At 47.0% G+C, this 21344-nt stretch overlaps 1 protein-coding gene across 3 annotated transcripts; it reads left to right on the top strand.

Annotated features, from left to right (window-relative positions):
* Window positions 1-213: 213 nt before the first annotated feature.
* Window positions 214-6914, top strand: RAN (RAN, member RAS oncogene family). Of its 3 annotated transcripts, none has more exons than XM_053279512.1 (7): window positions 214-471; window positions 1641-1686; window positions 3454-3538; window positions 4012-4137; window positions 5199-5386; window positions 6251-6421; window positions 6512-6914. In XM_053279512.1, the coding sequence occupies exons 2-7, from the start codon at window positions 1648-1650 to the stop codon at window positions 6554-6556; spliced, it is 654 nt and encodes a 217-aa protein (XP_053135487.1). In that variant the 5' UTR covers window positions 214-471; window positions 1641-1647; the 3' UTR covers window positions 6557-6914. The 3 variants fall into 3 exon arrangements, with proteins under 3 accessions (XP_053135487.1, XP_053135488.1, XP_053135490.1); XM_053279513.1 differs by lacking the exon at window positions 214-471 and adding an exon at window positions 801-979; XM_053279515.1 differs by lacking the exon at window positions 214-471 and adding an exon at window positions 1167-1300.
* The last annotated feature ends 14430 nt before the right edge of the window (window positions 6915-21344 follow it).

Genomic DNA, 21344 nt, shown 5'->3' with positions numbered 1-21344 from the left:
CGGCTCGGGCGCGCGCGCCCCCTCCCACCTCCTGCGACACAAGAGAGAGAGAGCGAACACGTGCGCGCCTGCGCCACACGCAGCATCACAAACTCCACGGAACACATACACACACACACACGCACGCGCGCGCGACTGGCCAAAGGGGCGGGCCCCTTGTTGGCTCAAACAGACCTCCTCCTCCTCGCTGCTGGTGGGGTGTTTTTGGGGCGGGGGGGGGAGTTCGGATCACGTGGCCCAAGGCTCCTCCCCGCGCCGTGCGGCTGTCGCGTCTGCGCTGTCGTCGCTGCGCGCGCTTGCCCTCTCCCGCCTCTTATTTCCTCCCCCCTTTCTCTCTTTAGGGGGTATTTGAAGCGCCGCGCTTCCGCCATCTTCCTCAGCCCGCCCGCCTGCCCGCCTTCCCTGAGAGGAAAAGAGAAAGAAGAGGAAAGGAACAGATCGGGAGAGCGAGAGAGGAAGACGACCGAGGAGGTAAACGGGAGAAAGGCGAGGGGCGGTAGCGCGCGCGCGCGGTCCGGCTAGGCCTCTTCCATTGATTGAGCCGCAGAGGGGGCGGGTTGGGCAGCAGGCCGCAAGAGGGGCCGGGGCAGCGCGGGGAAGGAGGGTGGGGTTCCCGCTTCGCGGCCTCAAGGCCACCCCCCCCCGCAGGCCCCGCGGCCTCCCTCCTCAGCGGCGGCTTTGAATTACTTCAAGCGACGAAGGCGGCGCGTTGGGGGGGGGAGGAGGAGAGCAGACTGCGCGTGCGCGAAGGGGGGGGTCCGCTGCTGCTGCTGCTACTCTTGGCGCGCGCTCGCCCGCTCGGGGTTCGAGGCGGCGGTTGAAGGAGGCCGTTGCGGGAGAAAAGAGCCGAAGCCGCTGGGGCGGCCGCCGCCGCCTGGGGCGCGTGCGCAGTCGGGGAGGCGGAATTGGGAGCGGGAGGCCGCGTGCGCGTGGTGCGCGCATCGGCCAGAGAGAGAGAGAGAGCGGAAAAGCGAGAGAGGTACGGGGCGCGGGCGGGCGGGCGTCGGGGGTGGAAGGAAGGAGAGGCCGCGGGGAAAGGCCGCGCGATCGCCAGGCCCCCACCCACCCCCACCCCCCGTCCGGGTCCCTATGCGTGCCTGGGCTACCACTCCCGCCATCGCCAGCTATGCCCTTTGTGGCTGGGGATGATGGGAGTTGTAGTGCATCAACATCTGGGGAGCCGAGGTTAAGCTCCGCCATAGAGGGCCCCGCCACATGGGCCTGTTGGGAAGCGGGCCCGTCGGCGTGTTTTTCGCCTCTTCTTTCTCGTGTGGCTGGGGAAAGGAGATCGTGGAGAGAGGTGCGGGTCTCGCTGTGGAGGGAGGGCAGGGGGAGGGGGAGACAGGCGAGGAGAGGCGCTCCCCACCCACAATGGGCCCCCGCCAGATGGGGCGGTGGGATCGGAGGAGGTCGTGGGGCCCGGCGACTGGCCCCTGCATCGCCCCCTTCGCGCGCTCTGGCGGCGGCGGCGGGTTACTGTCTCTCTCCACGATTCCCTTCCCGATTTTGCTGAGCCATTGAGTAGGAAGGGAGGGCGCCCTTGACGGTTTCCTCCCTGACCCGGATGGAGTGTGGGCCACGCGCTTTGGGCGGCGTGGGCATAGCGCTTCACATGCCTTTGCCTCTTTTCCTTTTACTAGACGCAGCATGGCCGCCCCGCAAGGAGAACCGCAAGTGCAGTTTAAGGTAAGGAGCAGGCCTGGCTGCAGCGCACGTGGAGACCGTGTGTGTGCCTAATAAGGCTGGAGGCTGCGATTTCTGAGCTTTCTTTGTTCAGAGGCAGAGCCACAGGAATGTTCCCTGCGTTGCAAATGTTGCAGTTCCAGCCTCGCTCCATGTTTTTGGAAGCAAACAGTGTTGATTTTGGTGGGGCTTAAATTTCTATCCAGTCTGTTGAAGAGACAGAAGACATATTTCCTTATCCTGTGAAAATTACTTGGAAGGAGAGCCCACTTAAGTTCATGAGGAACTCCTATGCAAAGATTGTAGCCTTACACTTCTGCCTACTTCAATAGCTTTTGCTAGGACATGGCTTAGCCAAAGATAAGTGACTTGTGGGTTTAATACTTCGAAAGCCCTAACACAGAGAGGCTCTACAATTTTGTTGTTTTGATTGGAAAAATAATGTGCTAATAATCTATTACAGACTTTATCATCAGTAAACCTGGGGGTTATCGGTGAAGGCTATTTTGGTTCTGGTTTGTGGAACAGAAAACATTAAATAGGGTTCTAACAAGTAGCTGTTTTATAAGCACTGTTGTGCTTATTTCTGTCAAGATACTAATGCATCAGTTTAAAGATGTACAGTATTTGTGTAGATTGATTTAAATATCTAAAAGGCATGTGATCAGCTGCAACTTTTATTTCGTTGGCAGCCATGTTTGTTTTTCTTCCATTTAGAAATGTGACACCTGAATTGTTAGTTTGTCTTATTCCTTCCTGTGAAGGTCTAGTCTGCATTTAAAAGCATTTCCTTAATGCTTATGCCTCCCACAGTTTTTGTGAGTAGTCTCTAAACTTCTAATTCTAATTTTAAAAAATGCTTTAAAGAATTAAATGTAAGACTTAGGGGTAAAGCTAGCAGTAGATCATATACTTCTAAAAATACAGATATAGAGTTAGTTTCCCTTTCTAGAAATCCTATATTTCTAGAAGTATATGATCTGTTAGCTTTACACCTAAGTCTTAAATTTCATTCTTTAAATAATGCTGATCACTACAGATTTACAACTTGGAAAAAAGTGTGTGGTTTGCTTTAGTATCTTGCATTTCAGTTTTGTTCAAAAGTAGAGTTCAATGCCCCTGGTCATTTGCATTGCTTTTATGATCTGACAGTGAGTCCTAGGATAAATAGCAACTGGACTAGATAGCCATTTTCTGTGGATTCCTGAAGGACCAGAATGGTTCAGTCTTTCAAATTCTTTTCCAGGATGACTTTTTATGAACATTACAGCTTTGCTGGTTCAGGCCCAAGGCCTGTCTAGCCCAACATTCTGTTTCACACGGTGACCCACAGTGGTCCTTCTATCCAAGGTGTCTTGTGAAATTGAGAACATTTGTTAAACTGTGTCCTTACATAGGTAGAATATCAATCTCAAAAAGCAGGCAGGGTTTACACTTCAAGCTTGGGTGAAATCGCTTTAGTTTATGAAGATGAGCACCCTAGCTGTCAGTCACTTACTCTGTGTAGCTTATAGTAGGATTGAAACAGTTTCATAAGTGGTGTTTGGGTTTGTCTCTGGTGCAACTGTATATTTAAGGTGGCTTTAAATATATTTAAGCTGTAACATTTAAGGTGGCTTTCTCTCATGTAATAGAAATGTAGCTACTTTGAATTAAAGTACTTCCGCTGTCTAATGCGCTTTAGGTAGAAGACTTTCCATAGTCCTTATTTTTTTTAAAGCAAAGTTCATTCTTAGCTGTAAACGTTAACATTTTTGTTTTTTTCAACAGCTCGTTTTGGTTGGTGATGGTGGTACTGGTAAAACAACATTTGTAAAACGCCACTTGACTGGAGAATTTGAGAAGAAGTATGTAGGTAAGTTGAATGTCTTCAGACTCCTTTTCTTACTCAAAAATGTGCATGGTGCTGTTGTATAAAATGATGCATAACTTGTGTTTGTAATGCTTTGCGGTGTGTTTCTTTTGAATGCATTTAATGCATTGAATCTTATGATACATCTATTAAATTTGGGTTTTCTACCATGCTGAGAGAGAATGGTGGCAGGTGAATGAAACAGGTCCAAGATGACTCAAAGGGCCAAACCAGAGAGAAATCTGGTTTAAGATTTCTGTGTCAACTTGTGGACAAGATGCCAAACAACTTAATAGATAAGCTTGTAGTTTATGAAATTCAGTCTGCTTCAAATGGGGGATGCGCAGCTGTGGGTGTGGTACTTGCATATATTGTCACACTTGCAGACAATCCAGGTTCAATAACCTTAGCCTGTAGTCTCTATTCATATGCCATTTTACATGTAATGTACTGATAGTGGTGTGTTGTGATTGCAGCTACCCTGGGTGTTGAAGTCCATCCTCTGGTGTTCCACACTAACAGAGGTCCTATTAAATTTAACGTATGGGACACAGCTGGGCAGGAGAAGTTTGGAGGTCTGCGAGATGGCTATTACATCCAAGGTAAGTAATCTGAACAGCTGTTTTGACCAACTATTTCCAAAAAGCAAATATCCTTATTATTGGCAACTTCTTAGCACCAGAGGAGAGCTGGTCTTGTGGTAGTAAGCATGACTTGTCCCCTTAGCTAAGCAGGGTCTGCTCTGATTGCATTTGAATGGGAGACTAGAAGTGTGAGCACTGTAAGATATTCCCCTTGGGGGATGGAGCCGCTCTGGGAAGAGCAGAAGGTTTCAGGTTCCCTCTGGCTTCTCCAACAAGATATGGCTGAGAGAAATTCTTGCCTGCAACCTTGAAGAAGCCGCTGCCAGTCTGTGTAGACAATACTGAGCTAGATAAACCAATGGCCTGACTCATTATATGACAGCTTCCTAGGTTCCTATGTTCCTATCAGGCCTGTTCAACTTAGGCCCCCCAGCTGTTGTTGGACTACAATTCCCATAATCCCCAGCCACCATGGCTAATAGGGATTATGGGAGTTGTAGGCCAACATCTGCAGGAAGGCTGAAGTTGAGCAGCCCTGATTCAGATCTACTAGGTATGAATAACTGTCGTCAGGTCACCTTGAATATCGAATTTTTGCAGTTGTCCATTGCAGTCTGTGCATTGACTTTTAAGACAGAGGATCTTAATGGCAGATATGCTTCTGGTCTGTTTCTTCAGGAGTAACAGATAATCTGTTCCTATCTGTGCTTGCTTCAAGTTTGCAGTTTGATTATTCTGTGTGACAGGAAATAGATAGATAGATATAAATAAAAAGTGTGTGTTTACCCAAGACTGACTTAGCTAGACATCTAATTTACTGTTGGGCTTTTTTCAAGACTGTAGTTTGAAGATGTTGGAATAAAATTGAGCTCTTTAAGCTACAGTATTGTATGCATCAAGCTGTGTGCTCCTGGATCATCCAAGTGCAGGTGTTCTAAATTAGAATGAGATGTAACAGCACAGGTTCTTTCTGTGTGCATATAAGTGCTCCTATCACAAGTTCAAACTTAGCTTTGTCAGCTGCATATTACATGAGTTCTCTAGGTATTAATAAAGCCACAAATTGTTTCACCTTTCAGCTCAGTGTGCCATTATAATGTTTGATGTTACATCAAGAGTTACATACAAGAATGTACCCAACTGGCATAGAGATTTGGTACGGGTGTGTGAGAACATCCCTATAGTGTTGTGTGGCAACAAAGTGGATATCAAGGACAGGAAAGTCAAAGCAAAGTCAATTGTCTTCCACAGGAAGAAGAATCTGCAGGTAAGCTAATAAGCTTTCTTTTAGTTTGGGCTTCTTGTATGTAAAACAAGATAGTTATCAGTCTTTCTCTACAACTGACTTCAAGTGTCTGGTTGTTCTGTAGACATTAATATTTGCTTCTGTATCTTCTGTTGATGGGCTATATGTGCAGTTCCTGATAAGTCAGATTGAATAGGGCTCTCATCTATAGACGTGGATACAGAAACGACAAACAACAAGCTTTGAGTCAATGGGAATTGGTGGGGGGGGGAGAGTTAGGTCCCCCCCCTTTGTAAAGGGTCAAAATAACAAGGGGAAGAAATAAAAGGACAATATCTTATTCTTCAGCATGCCCCCCGAAATCACCATGTCTTCCCACCCCCAATAGGCCAGCACTCTAAGGTCATTTCCAGCCACTCAGAACTGCAGATAGACTGATGTTGCCTTTTTTTTCTACCCGCGGATCATGAAACCTGGTCTCTAAGACCCAGTTGTGGATATGCAAAACTGTTGATATAGAGTCCATGGATAACAATGGCCACCTATGTTGCAGCTTTTTGGGGTGGGGGCTGAGAGGGAGTGATTTGCCTAAGGACACCAATTACTGAGTTAATAAAGAAGTGAGATTTAAAGCAGGACTTTGTGGTCTGCAGCTAAGTATCTTAGCCTCTTCACAGATCTTCTGCCATGCTACTTTCCTACATAGTGGTGGATAGTCCCTGATCTGGGATTTATCTTCCCGTTGAGGAGAACCATGTCCAAGGTGGGCTCTAGTTTGCAAAGATTTATGCTACAGCATGTTAGTTGGTCTCAAAAGTGCCACTACAACTGACTGACACTGTTAACTTCCTGGAGTATTTATAAATGTGCTCTCTCTCTTCTTAGTACTACGATATTTCAGCCAAGAGCAACTACAACTTTGAGAAGCCTTTCCTTTGGCTTGCAAGAAAGCTAATTGGAGATCCCAACTTGGAATTTGTGGCCATGCCTGCTCTTGCACCACCAGAGGTTGTTATGGATCCAGCATTGGCAGCACAATATGAGCAAGATCTACAGGTAATTAAGGCACCCGGGATAGTTATCCAATTGTTGGTGCACACACACTTGCACTCAAATCTCACTGAACATCTTGGTCCTTTTTTCCAGATTGCTCAGACCACTGCACTGCCAGATGAGGATGATGACCTGTGAGGGAATGAAGCTGGAGCCCAGCGTCAGAAGTCTAGTTTTATAGGCAACTGTCCTGTGATGTCAGTGGTGCAGCGTGTTTGCCACTTTATTATTATAGCTGAGCAGAACATGTGCTTTAATCTTTGGGATGCTGAAAGAGAGAATGGGCTTTGGAATGAATGTGGCAGTTAAAAAAATTCCTTCTTTTTGGACCTGCATATTTAGCTGTTTTGGACTGCAATTTACTCCCCATTTGAGTTACAAATCTGACTGCTGCAGTCACATCACAGTATTCAGTGGTAAATCTTGTTTGTTACTGTCATTCCCATTCCTTTTTGTTTAGATCATAATAAAGTTGTATTTCAAATATCCAAGCAAACGACTCGTCATGAATTGGGACAATTTTTGAAGGCCTCAACTAATTGCTCTGTTTCCCTTAAAGCATACACTAAACCTGAGGCAGGGAATAAGGGGAAGCTGTTCGGGTTTTTTGTTTGTGTGAATGAGGAAAGATTTACTGTAAGTGGAAAAAAGACTTACTGTAAGTGGAAAAACCAGATTCATATTCTGGTTAAGCTGCAGTACTCTGACTTAAGCTGGTTGCCCTGTGTTGAGGTTGACATCTTCTGGTGTAAGTAACTTAATTACAGCCTGGGGACTAGTTCTCACTGAGAAAGTAACGCTGTGTCTGAGCGGTACCATTTTAAATTGAAGGTGGGCCTATGGATGGATGGGTGTTTGTTTTCAAAGCAGCATCATGAGAGCACCCCACTTGCAGTTGGAAGTGGTACAATGCAGATAGACTTGCCAGCCCAGTGAAAACCAGACCTTGGTTTACTGAACTGTGAGCAGTCTTGAGTGGTCTGCAGTATGTAACATTTTGGATACTTGACTCCAGAAGGCATGTTAGGCCTGCAAATTAATATGCATATGTTCTAGACCTCGAGCAGGTTACATCACATGTCTAGAATCATTTACAATGATAAAATGCAAGTTCTTAGTGTTGTACAACTTAAGGATGACACAGAAGCAACTGTATAGGGTGGCAGACCTATGGCTCGTCTAACCTGTTGTTGTCTGCATTGACTGGCAGCAGCTCTTCAGAGTTTCAGGTGCATTTTTTCTAGCCTTGCATGGAAGTATCAGGACTTGAACCTAGGCTCCTCTGTAAACCAAGTGTGTTCTACCACTGAGTTATGGCCCTTCCCCCACTTAAGCTGTGTAAAGAATAATACTGAGGCTGGTTTTCAACACACATTTTTGTACTGAGGTTAAATTTAGGGCACATTCCTTGGTAATAAGGACATATATTCTAGAATACCATAGCAAAGAAATTGATTAGATGGCTTATACAGCTTAATCAGCTATCCTGCAATTTGTAGTAAATACTAGAGATGGAATATTTGCACTATACCATCACGTCTCAGAAGACTGGAAAGCATCCCAATATCTGTCGTGTTCATGTAGTTTCTCTTGGGCTGTGAGTGTATCTGAGGCTGCCTCATTTCGTGTGTCTTTTTTCACTACTGCCCAGCTAGACATCTGTAACACTTTCTTGAATCTGCGAGGCCTTCCAATATAGGTGAGAAGTTTTTTGAACTTTGACACTTGTAAACATGCTCGGTATGTCCTCTAAAGCAGTGTTTCTCAAACTTTTTGGAGTCAAGGACCGCTAAATTCTTCGTGCAGAGTTTCAAGGACCGCTACATTCTTTATGCGCAGTTTCCCGGACCAGCAGTTAGTAAAGGGGTTTCAAGTCTGTCTATCTGTCTGTCTGTCTATCTATCAGACTTCTATACTGCCCAAAACTTGCATCTCTGGGCAGTTTAGAATGAAAATAATATAAGCATTAAAATAATTAAATTTGGAATCTTTTGCAAACATTGAATATTAGGGGTTCTTAACCTTGGGTCCCTCAGTTAAACTCCCATAACCTCCAACAACAATGGCATTTGGCCATTATGGCTCGGGATTATGGGAGTAGAAGTCCACCAACGTCTGGGTACCCAAGGTTGAGAACCCCTGAATCTAAAAGCCTGGGTGAACAAATTTGTCTCCAGTATGTCTGGAGTGGAGGTGCTTGTGATTACTCAATGGAGAGGGGATGCTGGGCCATTGGAAAAATTCAAAAGCTACATGGGGCCAATGAAAACATACAAGCAAGCCCCACTGATGCAAGAGGGAAACAGTGTTCCCTCTCAAGGCGCCTCGACCACAACAGGCAGCTGGGTTTCAATCAACCAACCTTTGGCTGCAAACAATGAGCATGCAAGAACCAGCAGGCCTTCAAGTGGCGCCCACTGCCATACTTTTTCCTCCATGCCCCCGCATCGCATACAGTTTGAAGCTGTAAAGATAGGGAATAAGATAGCTATAGGAAGATCTCAGCAGCACGTGGAGGCAAGGCACAAGAAGGGTCCCATGCCTCCGTGATACTCTTCCTCTTCTGTGCCATGTGCAAAATTGAGGAAGTGAGTGCCTTGATTTCAGTGGGGGGGGGGGGTTTGACTCCCAGTCAGGGACCGGCACTCAACCCTTCGGGGACCGGCAGCGGTCCAGGGACCGGTGGTTGAGAAACACTGCTCTAAAGTGTATACATTGCACAGGTTTCAGTTTGTGGTGATTCCAAAGTGCAAGTTATTGACACGATGTAACCCAGCAGCTGGTCACATCCACTCTACCTTTCTTCCAATGTGTGCATTGCAATGGCATTTGATTTAAACGTCAGTTTTGACTCGTATTCAAAAGCTCCCTCTGGACAGTCATACCTAACCTGTGCCTTGTAGCATGGTGTGGCCAGAGTGCTTTCACAAGCTCTGCTTTTGAGCACTTGAAGTGAGAATTGTTGAAATCCATGGCGGTGGGGTCATCGTTAAAGTGTGCTTAGAAATCTGATAGATCAAGAGAGCTCTCTTGCTATGTAGTAGGTTGCAAACGGTGATTTACTAGTTCTGCTTCAAGAAAAGTTAAAACAAGAATCCAGTGCAACTTAGTGGTGCAGCTTTGAAAGAAAAATACAAGCATTTAAAAAAGACTTATTTACTATGTTTATATACCACCCCATCCAAAGACCCTGGAAATCCAGATATTAAATGCTCAAATAATCAATTGAACCTTTTTCTGGATGAAGCTTTTGATTATAGATACCAATGTACAGAATAAATACCCCTGTTTAATTCCATGGTCTTAAGTGGCTGCATCTGTTGCTAGGGCTATGAGCAGAAAGTAAAGCAGGGGGAATTATCTGCTACAATCTGTGCCAACTGAACAGCACTGCATAACATATAATTTGGGCAAAAAGGCAACCTTCATACACTTGTGGCTCTTGAGAACACTGCTGGCGTAGCATAACTGGTCCCGGCTGCTGCTTCTCTCCCAGTATTGTGGGCAGTTGATGGTAGAGGTGATAACGTAGGTTTGGGGTGGTATTAAAATAAGGCTGATCTGCCCTTAAGAGCTTTTCAGTTTACTGCCAGGAGCAAGTGTAGTTCTGGTGGTAGCCGCTACTCTGTTGGATCCCTTACAGCAGGGATCACTCACTGAGGGTTTAGGGCCTTCTCTAGCCCTTCTCTAGCTTTGCTGCATGTCTGGAAACCCTCTTGGTTGAGCCTTTGCCTTCATTTTTAGCCTACTTCCCAGTAGGCTTATATCACCCGGCATTCTGTGTGTCCATTCGTCCATGTCTCCTGTCCCCCGCAGTCAACTTTGCAAAGCCTAGACCAATATAAACAAAATTGGGTACAGTTGTAGGGACACGTCAGTGGTGTAGCTTGTGATGATGTCATCTACCCTGATCCAAGGTGGCGGATGTGTAAACTTTTCAGGTGCATGTGGGCTAACATCTGAACCGTCTAACCGATTTGAACCAAATTTGCTACAGCTGTAGGGACACATAGGGATGCCCACATGGCGTATGTGATGATGTCATCCAAGATGGTGGCTGTGTGAACATCTGAGGTGCAAGTGGGCTCATCTGTAGACTGCCTAACCCATTTGAACCAAATTGGGTATAATTGCAATGAGTGACACAAAGAGACACCTCAATGGCATAGTTTGTGGTGATGTCATCCACACCGATTCAAGATGGCAGAAGCATAAGCTTTGGAGGCGCAAGTGGGCTAACTTGTGAACTGCTTAACTGATTTGAACCAAATTTACTACAGCTGTAGGGACACAAAGGGACACCTCAACGGCATAGATTATGAAGGTGTCATCCAACCCAGTTCAAGATGGCAGATGTGTAAACATTTGAGGCTTAAGTGCACTAACTTGTGGACTGTCTAACTGATTTGAACCAAATTTGCTACAGCTGTGTGTCCCTACACAAGGACACCTCTGTGGTGTAGTTTGTAATGATGCCATCCAACCTTATCCAAGATGGCGGATGCATAAGCATTTGAGGTGCAAGGGATCTAACTTGTCCTTGATGTGAACCAGATTTAGTCCAGTTGTAGATACAGTGAAAGGGAAGTAGGCTGATTAGTTCTTACTAGCTGCCTTTTACTGAATCAGACCACTGGTCCATCTAGCTTAGTATTGTCTACACAGATTGGTAGCAACTTCTCCAAGGTTGTAGGCAGGATTCCTTCTCAGCCCTATTTTAGAAATGCCAGGAAGGGAACTTGGAACCTTCTGCATGTAAGAATGCAGATGCTCTCCCCAGAGGGGCCTCATCTCGTAAAGGGAATATCTTACAGTGCTCACATAGTGTCCCATTCAAATGCAAACCAGGGTGATCCCTGCTTAGCAAAGGGCACAACTCTTACTTGCTACCACAAGACCAGCTCTCCTCTTGAATGATTTATCCTTGTCCTATAACCTACCGCAGGAACGAGGCCTAGACGTCTTGGGTTTCTGTATATAAGCCCCTGTATTGTTAACATCCCAAACATCTTGTAAATAAGCCCTGATAAATGCAATGTATTATATTATATTTCCAAAATTTCATTATTGTAAATAGGATTCTGTGGTTGCCAATCCCTGTGCATGGTGAAGGCTGTCGGGATCAAAAGTTCATTCTTGTAGTTTTCACTTTTGGTTTAGCATCTTGACAGTTGATTTTTGGAAGAATGGAGGGAACTTTTGTTGGTTCTAATTGGATGGCTTAAACTCTTGGGCCAGAGAAACTGTATATATTGGGAGTGTTTTGAGAGGAAGTGAGCGAAGTCAACACAGTCCTGAGAGAGAGTTGGCTGGAGAGAGACTTGGAATCGGAGCTGAAGGTTGAAGAAGACAGAGAGTCCTGGAAGACAGTCTGCTGGAGCGGGAAACTCAGCTGAAATCACTAAGAATTAAAAAGAAGAGCCAGGCTGGATTGAGCCCCAGACCTGTGCTCGAATCAGAACCACCCTGCAAGCCAGAAGAGGACAAGAAAGCACAGAAGACTCTTGAGTTGGGGGACCAGTATAGGGTCAGATAGTAGATGCATTTTCTCCAGTTTTTATTTTCCCTGATTTGCTCTTTTAATAACTGTTTTGAATTTGGGGTTTTTGTTGTTGTTAAAAGTAAATTTTCTTTCTTTCTTTTTAAATTAGAAGCTTGTTGATTGTCTCCATGGCATGCCTATAAGCCTTTCCACACTAAAGGTAAAGTGTACTAAAGGTAAAGAGTTGGTGTCGACTCCTGGCGCCCACAGAGCCCTGTGGTTTTCTTTTGGTAGAATACAGGAGGGGTTGACCATTGCCTCCTCCCGCGCAGTGTGAGATGATGCCTTTCAGAATCTTCCTATATCGCTGCTGCCCAATATAGGTGTTTCCCCTAGTCTGGGAAACATACCAGTGGGGATTTGAACTGGCAACTTCTGGCTTGCTAGTCAAGTCATCCCCCCCCCCTGCTGCTTTTGTTTGCTTTTGTTTGCTTTTGAAGGATTGTTATAGTGGATTCAGCCATACCAAGAGTCCACTTGGTGGCAGTAAAAAAGTTAGGAGGAGTGGACCCTCTAATTTTTTTTCATCTCTGTGCGGAATGAGTTTTGTTCTGCGCAAGGCAGTGTGCGTGTGTGAATTCAGAGTGAGGCCATCCTGATTCAACTTGAGCGGGATTTAAAACGAACTGAGCGGACATCCAAAAGCTTGTGAGCATGCACATGTGTGCATGCCTTAGAGGGAACAGTGGTTAGGATGAATAGAGGGCTGTTTCTCCACATAGGCTTATTGTAGGGATATGCAACCATGTTCACCTACTCTGGGTTCCTTGCAAGAAGGGCAGGATAGAAATGTAAAAATTGAAAAGATAAATATACATTTGCACACATGGATTTGTATATCCATGCGTGGTGCCAGCATGGTGTAGTGGTTAGAGTGCTGGACTAGGACTGGGGAGACCCGAGTTCAAATCCCCATTCAGCCATGAAACTAGCTGGGCGACTCTGGGCCAGTCACTTCTCTCTCAGCCTAACCTACTTCACAGGGTTGTTGTGTGGAGAAACGTAAATATGTAGTACACTGCTCTGGGCTCCTTGGAGAAAGAGCGGGATATAAATGTAATAATAATGATAATAATAATCTATGTTAGTGCATTTAGGAACATAGGAACCTGCCTTATACAGAGTCAGACCATTGGTCCATCTAGCTCCCCAGGGTTGCAAGCAGGGGTCTTTCCCAGCCCTACTTGGAGATGCTATCAGGGATTGAACCTGGGCCCTAGATGCTCTTCCACTGAGCTATCACCTCTTCCCTTAAGGGGAATTTCATAAAACACATGTGGTCACCCATCCAAATTTAAACAAAGGTGGACCCTGCTTAGCAAAGCAGACAATTAATGCAATGGGGAAGCAGCTTGCTTACAAGAGGCTGTTAGTTTGGATCCCTGCCGGTGGATCTGCCTAGACTGTGCCTAATAAATATATATATCTGTAGTCACCTATATCGGGCAGCAGCGATATAGGAAGGTACTAGAGATGGATGCTCACTTCAGTGACAATGGCAAAGGCATCATCTCATACTGCACGGGAGGAGGCAATGGTAACCCCCTCCTGTATTCTACCAAGGAAACCACAGGGCTCTGTGGTCGCCAGGAGTTGACACCGACTCGACGGCACACTTTACCTTTACCTCCTACAGACCTCAGGGCCATGGAAGTCTTTTCTCGCCCACCCCCTAAGAAATCTTTCCAACCATGCTGTAGGATGGCTTAGTCTGAGCGATGGTGACCAGCCCAAAGTCACCTTGAGGTTGGGCCACAGCTCCCTGGCAAGGCCTTTGCTCTGCCTGCAGACAGTCTTTTAGATTCAATCCCTAGTATCTCCCGGTAGAGCTATAGCTCAGTGGAAGAGCATCTGCTTAGCATGCGAAAGGTCCTAGATTCGATCCCTGACAGCATCTCCAGGTCAGGCTAAGAAGAACTGCTGCCAGTCAGAGTAGACAAGACTGAGCTAGATGCACCAATGGTCTGACTCGGGAGATGGCAGTTTCCTATGTTTGTATGGCTGAATGGGGAGTGAATCAGGCCTCTCTGATCCAAACGGGGGACTCTAACCACTGCACCACACTGCTGTCTGTCTCTTCACCTCCTGCCTTGATGTGTGAGCACTGCAAAATATTCCCCTCAGGGGATGGAGCCACTCTGGGAAGAGCAGAAGGCTCCAAGTTCCCTCCCTGGCAGCATCTCCAAGATAGGCTGAGAGAGATTCCTGCCTGCAACCTTGGAGAAGCCGCTGCCAGTCTGTGACGACAATACTGAGCTAGATAGACCAATGGTCTGACTCCGTATATGGCAGCTTCCTCTGTTGCTATGCCTTGGGGCGTATGTACCACAGTCATTCTCCTGCATCTTTCTTGCTGCTTCCCTGGGAGGGAGGGAGACCTTGTTTATGAAGAACGTGGCATTAGCTGGGGCTGCCCCACCAGGCATAGTAGTTTCTTCCCCAATGCAGTTTACCTGTGGTGTGCTTAAAGCGGGTCACTCCTATTCACGGTTAGGCAGCATCGGCATACAGGGCCTGGTGCAAACCTTTCAAAATGGTTGCTGGGGAGAAGGGTTGAGAGAGAAAGATTCCCATCATGCCGAGAGCCACATGGTGGTGCTCTGCATCCATGCAAGAGCTGCGGTTTGGCTCACATCCAGATGCTTCTCATTTGAGTCAAGTTACACGTGTGACTTCATACCCTATGTGGCAGTACTCCGCAGGTAGCTCTGTATCTGATAGACTTCTGGGCCACTTACAGTAGACGGGCACGTTTTTCTGACTACTGGTTGTTTCATGATAGCAAGTAAAATTGCAAGTGGGGAGGGGGGGAAAAGGGATTCTCGGTCACAGCTGGCCTTGTGCTAACCGACGTCTCTCTCCCTGCTTCTGTGCGCCTCGCCTCTAAAACAGGAGTATCGATTGACCGACTTTGAATGGGTCTTTGTGCAGCTCTGCTGGCCGTTATAGAGGTTTTTTTTGTTCCAGTCCCCAATTCTGGGGCTCAGATGCAGATCTATGCTTGTGCAAGCAGAGCATCCTGGTGTATGCCTCATGGGGTGCGGCAGGAAACTGGTTCTGTCTCCTGAGCCACCATTTTGCGTCTTGCTCTGGTTGGCAGAACTTGGCATTCTAACAGGAAATCTAGTATTATCAGGGGCATACCTATAGTGAAATAAGGGGGGGGGGTGTCCCTGGGTCCCTGAGGGAGCCCTCCTACGTATGCTGGCTGGGAAACAGCCTGCTCTTTGCTCTCTCCTTCCGGACTAATTGACAAGCTGCTGGCCCCTGACTAGAGGAGGAGATCTGGTCTTGTGGCAGCAAGCATGAATTGTCCCCTTTGCTAAGCAGAGTCCACTCTGGTTTGCATTTGAATGGGAAAGTATCTGGATGGAAGAGCATCTGAGGTTCTAAGTTCCCTCTTTGGCATCTTCAAAGTAGGCCAGGGAAAGACTCCTGCTCGCAACTTTGGAGAAGCTGCTGCCAGTCTGTGTAGACAACACTGAACTAGATAGACCAAGGGTCTGACTCAATAGAAGGCAGCTCCCTATGTTTCTATGAGTGTGGGGAGTGTATGAATTTATTAGCATAGCAGTGAGAGCAAGGTCTTGCTGAGAATTTATTTTTCACCGTGTCCATCTAGTTCTGCAGCAAAATCATGGGGGCAGTAGTGGAGGAAAGAGGAAGGCATCAGAGGGTCCACTTGAGCCTTGCCATGCCCCTGAAAGTTATATATTTGTTGGCTGGAATAGCTGTGGATAGAGGTTGTTCCGGGAGAGGAGGAGCCCAATTGCTGTTGCCCTGGTCCAGGCTGATGGGGAGGCCCTCACTGCCCCACCTCGCTCTGTTTGGCAGAACTTGGCATTCTAATAGGAAATATAGTATTATCAGGGGCATGCCTATAATGCAACAAGAGGAGGACAAATGTCTCTGGGCCCTGGAAGGAGGCCTCATGGGGTGCAGCAGGAAACTGGGTCTGCCCCCGAGCTGCCATTCTGTGTCTTACTCTGGTTGGCAGAACTTGGCTTCCTAACAGGAAATATAGTATTATCAGGGGCACACCTATAGTGAAATAAGGGAGGGGGATGTCCCTGAGGGAGTCCCCCCACGTGTGCTGGCTGGGAAGCAGCCTGCTCTTTGGAGGGGCTAGATCCCTTACCTGCCCCACCTGCAGCGGATGTGCACGGGAGAGAAGACCACTGCTCATTAAGTGTAGCTGGAGACATGGAATTAAGGTTCAAAATGAAGAGATTTATTTTGGAAATGCATCTAATAGAGAGCCTGCATGCCTAGCTGCTGCCTGCATGGGGGGGGGGGGAAGGAAGAAGAAGATGGATGTCTGTCTCTTGGGTGAGAGAAAGAAATTTCTCTCTATAATGGTCTAGCAGAGGGGAATCGGACAGAGATGCAGAGTGATCAGAGGGGATTCCCGTCCTCTACCCTAAGGTGCTGGTTATTACCTTCAAAGCTCTAAATGGCTTAGGACTGAGTTACCTGGGAGAGTGCCTTCTTCTGCATGATCCCCACTGCACATGGAGGTCATCGAGAGAGGTCCGTCTCCACATGCCGCCAGCTTGTCTGGCAGTGACTAGAACGGGCCTTCTCTGTAGTTGCTCCAGGGCTGTGGAATGCGCTCCCTATAGTTGTTTGTGGTTTTACCAGCCTTCAAAAGAGCCCTTAAGACACATTTTAAAAAAAACTCAGGCGTTTAGTAATCTTTGAATGTTTTAAATTGCTTTAATGGTTTGTTGTCTTTTGCTTTTGTTGTGTTTATTTTTGTGAACCGTCTAGAGCCTTTGGAGTCAGGCAGTATATACATTAAATAATAATAATTAATGCCTCTAGTAGTCAATAGTATTGCTGATGCAAAGAGTTGCCTTCGGGAGCTGCATCTCCAACAACCTCCCCCTTCCCTGCTCACCCATCTCTGCAGAAGCTGGGCAGCACCCCTCTAGCCAGCCCAGCTCTTCTGGGCAGCGCCACTCTAGCCTAACTAACTCTGTGGGCAGGTGAAACAACTGCTGAGGGAAGCACTTCTTCACATTCCTAGTATGGGCTGTGCAGCCCTGTGTGTGTCATGTTCTATTCCAGACCCCTTTGTCCTGCTTTCCTCTCTAATCATCTCCACTTGCAAGCATTGTACGGTTGCTGGCACATCACAATGGGAGTGAATGCCCATTTATGCTTGGTCACCGTTTCCTATTGTGCTGTGAAACAAAATCAGCTTTGGAAGATATGTGTATATATTGAGCGTGCAACAAAGCAGTAGCTTGAAACGATCCACCAACAAGCTACACTACTCTCCTGTTCTTAGCACTGGTTTCCAAGGTCTTTATGGAGTGCATTCAAGGCTTCCTGCAGAGGGAGGAGAGCTGGTCTTGAGGTAGCAAGAATGAATTGCCCCTTTAGCTAAGCAGGGTGCACCCTGGTTTGCATTTGAATGGGAGACTGTGTGTGAGTGCTGTAAGATATTCCCCTTAGGGGATGGGGCAGCTCTGGAGAGAGTGCCTGCATGCTTGTTCCAAGTTCCCTCCCTGGCATCTCCATCATGGGGCTGAGAGAGATTCCTGCCTGCAACCGCTGCCAGTGTGTGTAGACAATACTGAGCTAGAGAGCCAGCGTGGTGTTGTCATGCCCTCAATCTCAGATAGCGAGGAGGAAGGGGAAGCTGACAGCCTTTCAGCCGATGCAGGGTTGCCTGACGGGCAGAGCCCGGCTGTCAGTTCCCAAGAGACGGCTGAGGAAGGTCCGACGGATGTTTCAGAGCAGTCTGAGGCAGCAGAGACAGCGACGGACAGACTAGAAGATGAGCTGTGCAGGCAACCCCCACAGACTCCACAGCAAAGGCATGTCACAAGGAGAAGCGCACAGCTGGAAACTATCAGGAGTAGTAAACGCCTCTTGCAGAGGGCTGATAAGCCTCGACTCCCTGCCAGCCGAGAGTTATCAGCTTGGACTATAAAGCACGTCGACAGCTTTCTGTTAACCGCTGGAAGACAACATTTCTCAACCCTCGTGTCGACAGCAGCAAGCTTCTCCAAGCTTGCAGGCAGGAGTCCCTCTCAACCCTATCTTGGAGATGCCAGGGAGGGAACTTGGAACTTTCTGCATGTAGTTATGCAGATACTCTGCCCAGAGCGGCCCCATCCCCCAAGGGGAATATCTTACAGTGCTCAAACATGTCACCCATTCACATACAAACCACTGCAGATCCTGCTTCGCAAAGGGGACAACTCATGCTTGCTACCACAAGACCAGTCACCTTAAGTGGCACAGCGGGGAAATGCTTGACTAACCAGCAGAAGGTTGCCGGTTCAGATCTCCCCAGTACACCTATATCAGGCAGCAGCCATATAGGAAGATGCTAAAAGGCATCATCATTTCATACTGCATGGGAGGAGGCAATGGGAAACCCCTCCTGTATTTTACCAAAGACAACCACAGGGCTCTGTGGGCGCCAGGAGTTGACACCGACTTGACTGGCACACTTGACTTTGCTTACCACAAGATCAGCTGCTCTCCAAGCTTTTAGTGAACGCTCTTCCCCAGCCCTCCCCGGAGATGCTGCCAATTATTGAACCTGGGGCCTTCTGCATGGGAAGCAGATGCTCTACCTCTGAGCTATAGGCCTTCTCCTGAGTAAGGGATCAGAGGTTACATAGGAAGCTGCCTTCTACTGAATCAGACCCTTGGTCCAGTGTTGTCCACACTGGCTGGCAGCAGCTCTCCAAGGTTTTAGGCAGGACTCTCTCCCAGCCCTACCTGGAGATGCTGCCAGTGAGGGAACCTGGGGCCTCCTGCATGCAAAGCCGCTGCTCCACCATTGAGCTGCGGCCCTATCCCCAGATGAGCTGCTCTGGCAAGGTCTGGCTGCCATCCAGCTTTGTGTAATTAATAGAACAAATTGAGCACAATTACATTTAATAAAGAGCTTGATCTGAAGCATCCAAACAAGCAGAAGGAGAAGCAGCAGGGAAGAGAGTGTGACGCATGTAAGTAGGACGTCGGGACCAGCAAGAGAGACTCTTCCTTCTTAGCAGCATCAATGTTCACTTATCATGAGAGAGGTGGTGTGGTGTAGTGGTTAGAGTGCTGGACTAGGACCAGGGAGTCCCGAGTTCAAATCCCCATTCAGCCACCGCTCTGGGCTCCTTAGAGGAAGAGCGGGATCTAAAATGTAATAAATACAATAAAATAATGCTTAGGGAATGTACATCCCTTGCCACTGCTCAGAAAAGGTACCCTGATCAAAACATTAAGATTGTTGGGAGTCCTGAGCTTAACATCTTATGTTTAATGCACGTGCAATCTGGTTAGGATCATAGGAAGCTGCCATATACTGAGTCAGACCATTGGTCCATCTAGCTCAGTATTGTCTACACAGGCTGGCAGCAGCTTCTCCAAGGTTGCAGGAAGGAATCTCTGTCAGCTCTATCTTGGAGAAGCCAGGGAAGGAACTTGGAACCTTCTGCTCTTCCCAGAGCAGCTCCATCCCCTGAGGGGAATCTCTTGCAGTGCTCACACATCAAGTCTCCCATTCATATGCAGCCTGCTTAGCTAAGGGGACAAGTCATATTTGACAAGTCATAAGGAAGTCCCTCTTCCTTTCGTCTCTGGTGCATGAAATGTCGGGTGTCCTGGGAAAATGTCATCTTCCAGGTCTCCCTGTGCACCCAGCACTGAGAATATAATGAGCTAGGGAAATCAGAGAGCTAAGGTGTGGAGGTGGTGATAAACTCACAAACTAGAGTTTGGGTAACAGAGATGTGCAGCAAGCAACGTCTTCAGAATGGAGCTGTCAGAAGAGACCTTGAAATTGCCATGGTCTGCCTCTTGGAAATGCTGCAGTGATCCATCGCGGCGGTTAAAAATGTCAAAGCTTTTTCACCTTGACTGCAAAATCGGATACAGCATTCTGCTTTCTGTCATACCGAATCTGGTTTTGTGGGCGTCTTGGTTGCGCATGCGCGAGCCTATACACGGACACATCCACCCACCCACACGCTCCTGGGGCCTTCCACGGCAAGAACCCAAAGCAAGGATCCCCGCAGGCAGACATTTCGCAAGTCTCTGCAGAAAGTTCCAGTGCTGGGAAGTTCAGCTCCACAGTCACGCAGGAAGGGAGCCCAATCCACTTGAGATTTGGAGGCATCTTGCAAAACTGAATTACATTTTAATTAGCTGCTTTCCCCCGACGTAGTTGGTGCCGTATATTTGCTGTTAGCTTAACATATTTGAATAATGGAGAGGCCGCTTGCTTTTCTTCGATGCACAGTGTGCCGCCTCAAATTAGCTTTGCGCCACAATTCCCCCGGGAACCATCTTCAAGGCTGCCGTCTTCACTGGCGTTCAAGAAGAGAGAGATGTCTGCATAGCATAGCGGAAGCTTGGGAGATGGCACCAGGCATCCACTCAGCAATTCACGGAGGGGTTCCTTGATGCAAGCTTATCTTCCAAGTCTCCATGGAGTGGGCCCGAAGTGCCGAGAGGACAGCGCTCTAAGGAAGGGCTCGAAAATCCAGGGCTGACTAAAACAATGCAACCCCAAAGCCAACTTGCTCATACTGTATGCAGTTTCCCATCCCAATGCAAACCAGGGTTGGCCCTTCTTAGCAAAGAGGAAAATTCACGTTGACAACCACGATACTCGATACTCGCTCTCCTCTGCTTCTGGGAGCCCTGAGGCCCTCATATGTTGCCTCTGATGCTGTCAACCTCTGTGGCTGGCCCTGGTTTAGCCAGACTTCTCGACAGTTTAGCTCCGATCCATTTATATCTGTGCTTCCTGTGGGCAGGGTTCAGATCAAGCTAGTTATGATGAAGCTCCATTGAAATCAGTGGGACAATTTAGCCCTGACTAAAATCATGGTAATTTCAATGAGACTTTTTGGGGAAATTGCTCTGTGGCCGTGTTAGTCTCTATGACTGAACGTTTGCACTGCTTTGTTTTTGTCTTGAATTGTATTTGGTTAATACTGTGTTCAATTAATATATATTTTTAATCATGGTATTCATGTAATGGGAAGGTTGCATTTGCAATATTATTTTGCAGATTCTTATGGTGGCACTATAAAATCACTTATGGAATATTTTAACACTAATTGAGTTGTCTTGAAATGTTACAGTTTGGTAATTATGAGTTGAGTTATTTTGGTCTCTTGAATGGGTTCTTATTTATTTTGCCATTTGGTTATGTTCATTATTGGTTTATATGATCTTTTAAAGGATAACTTGTTTTTTTAAAGAAACTTCTTATTCTGTCAGTGCCATTTATCTATTTAAACTTGAATTTTGTCCATTTCTTTGCTGTAAATCACCTTCAGCATATTTTGTATGGGAAACCAGTATATAAATAAAGTTGACAATGGTTACTGAGAAGTTAGGAACATACATAGGAAGCTGCCA

This window comes from Hemicordylus capensis, chromosome 15 (assembly GCF_027244095.1).
Source record: "Hemicordylus capensis ecotype Gifberg chromosome 15, rHemCap1.1.pri, whole genome shotgun sequence".
Taxonomy (NCBI): domain Eukaryota; kingdom Metazoa; phylum Chordata; class Lepidosauria; order Squamata; family Cordylidae; genus Hemicordylus; species Hemicordylus capensis.
This window is presented reverse-complemented; position numbering and strand designations above follow the sequence as displayed.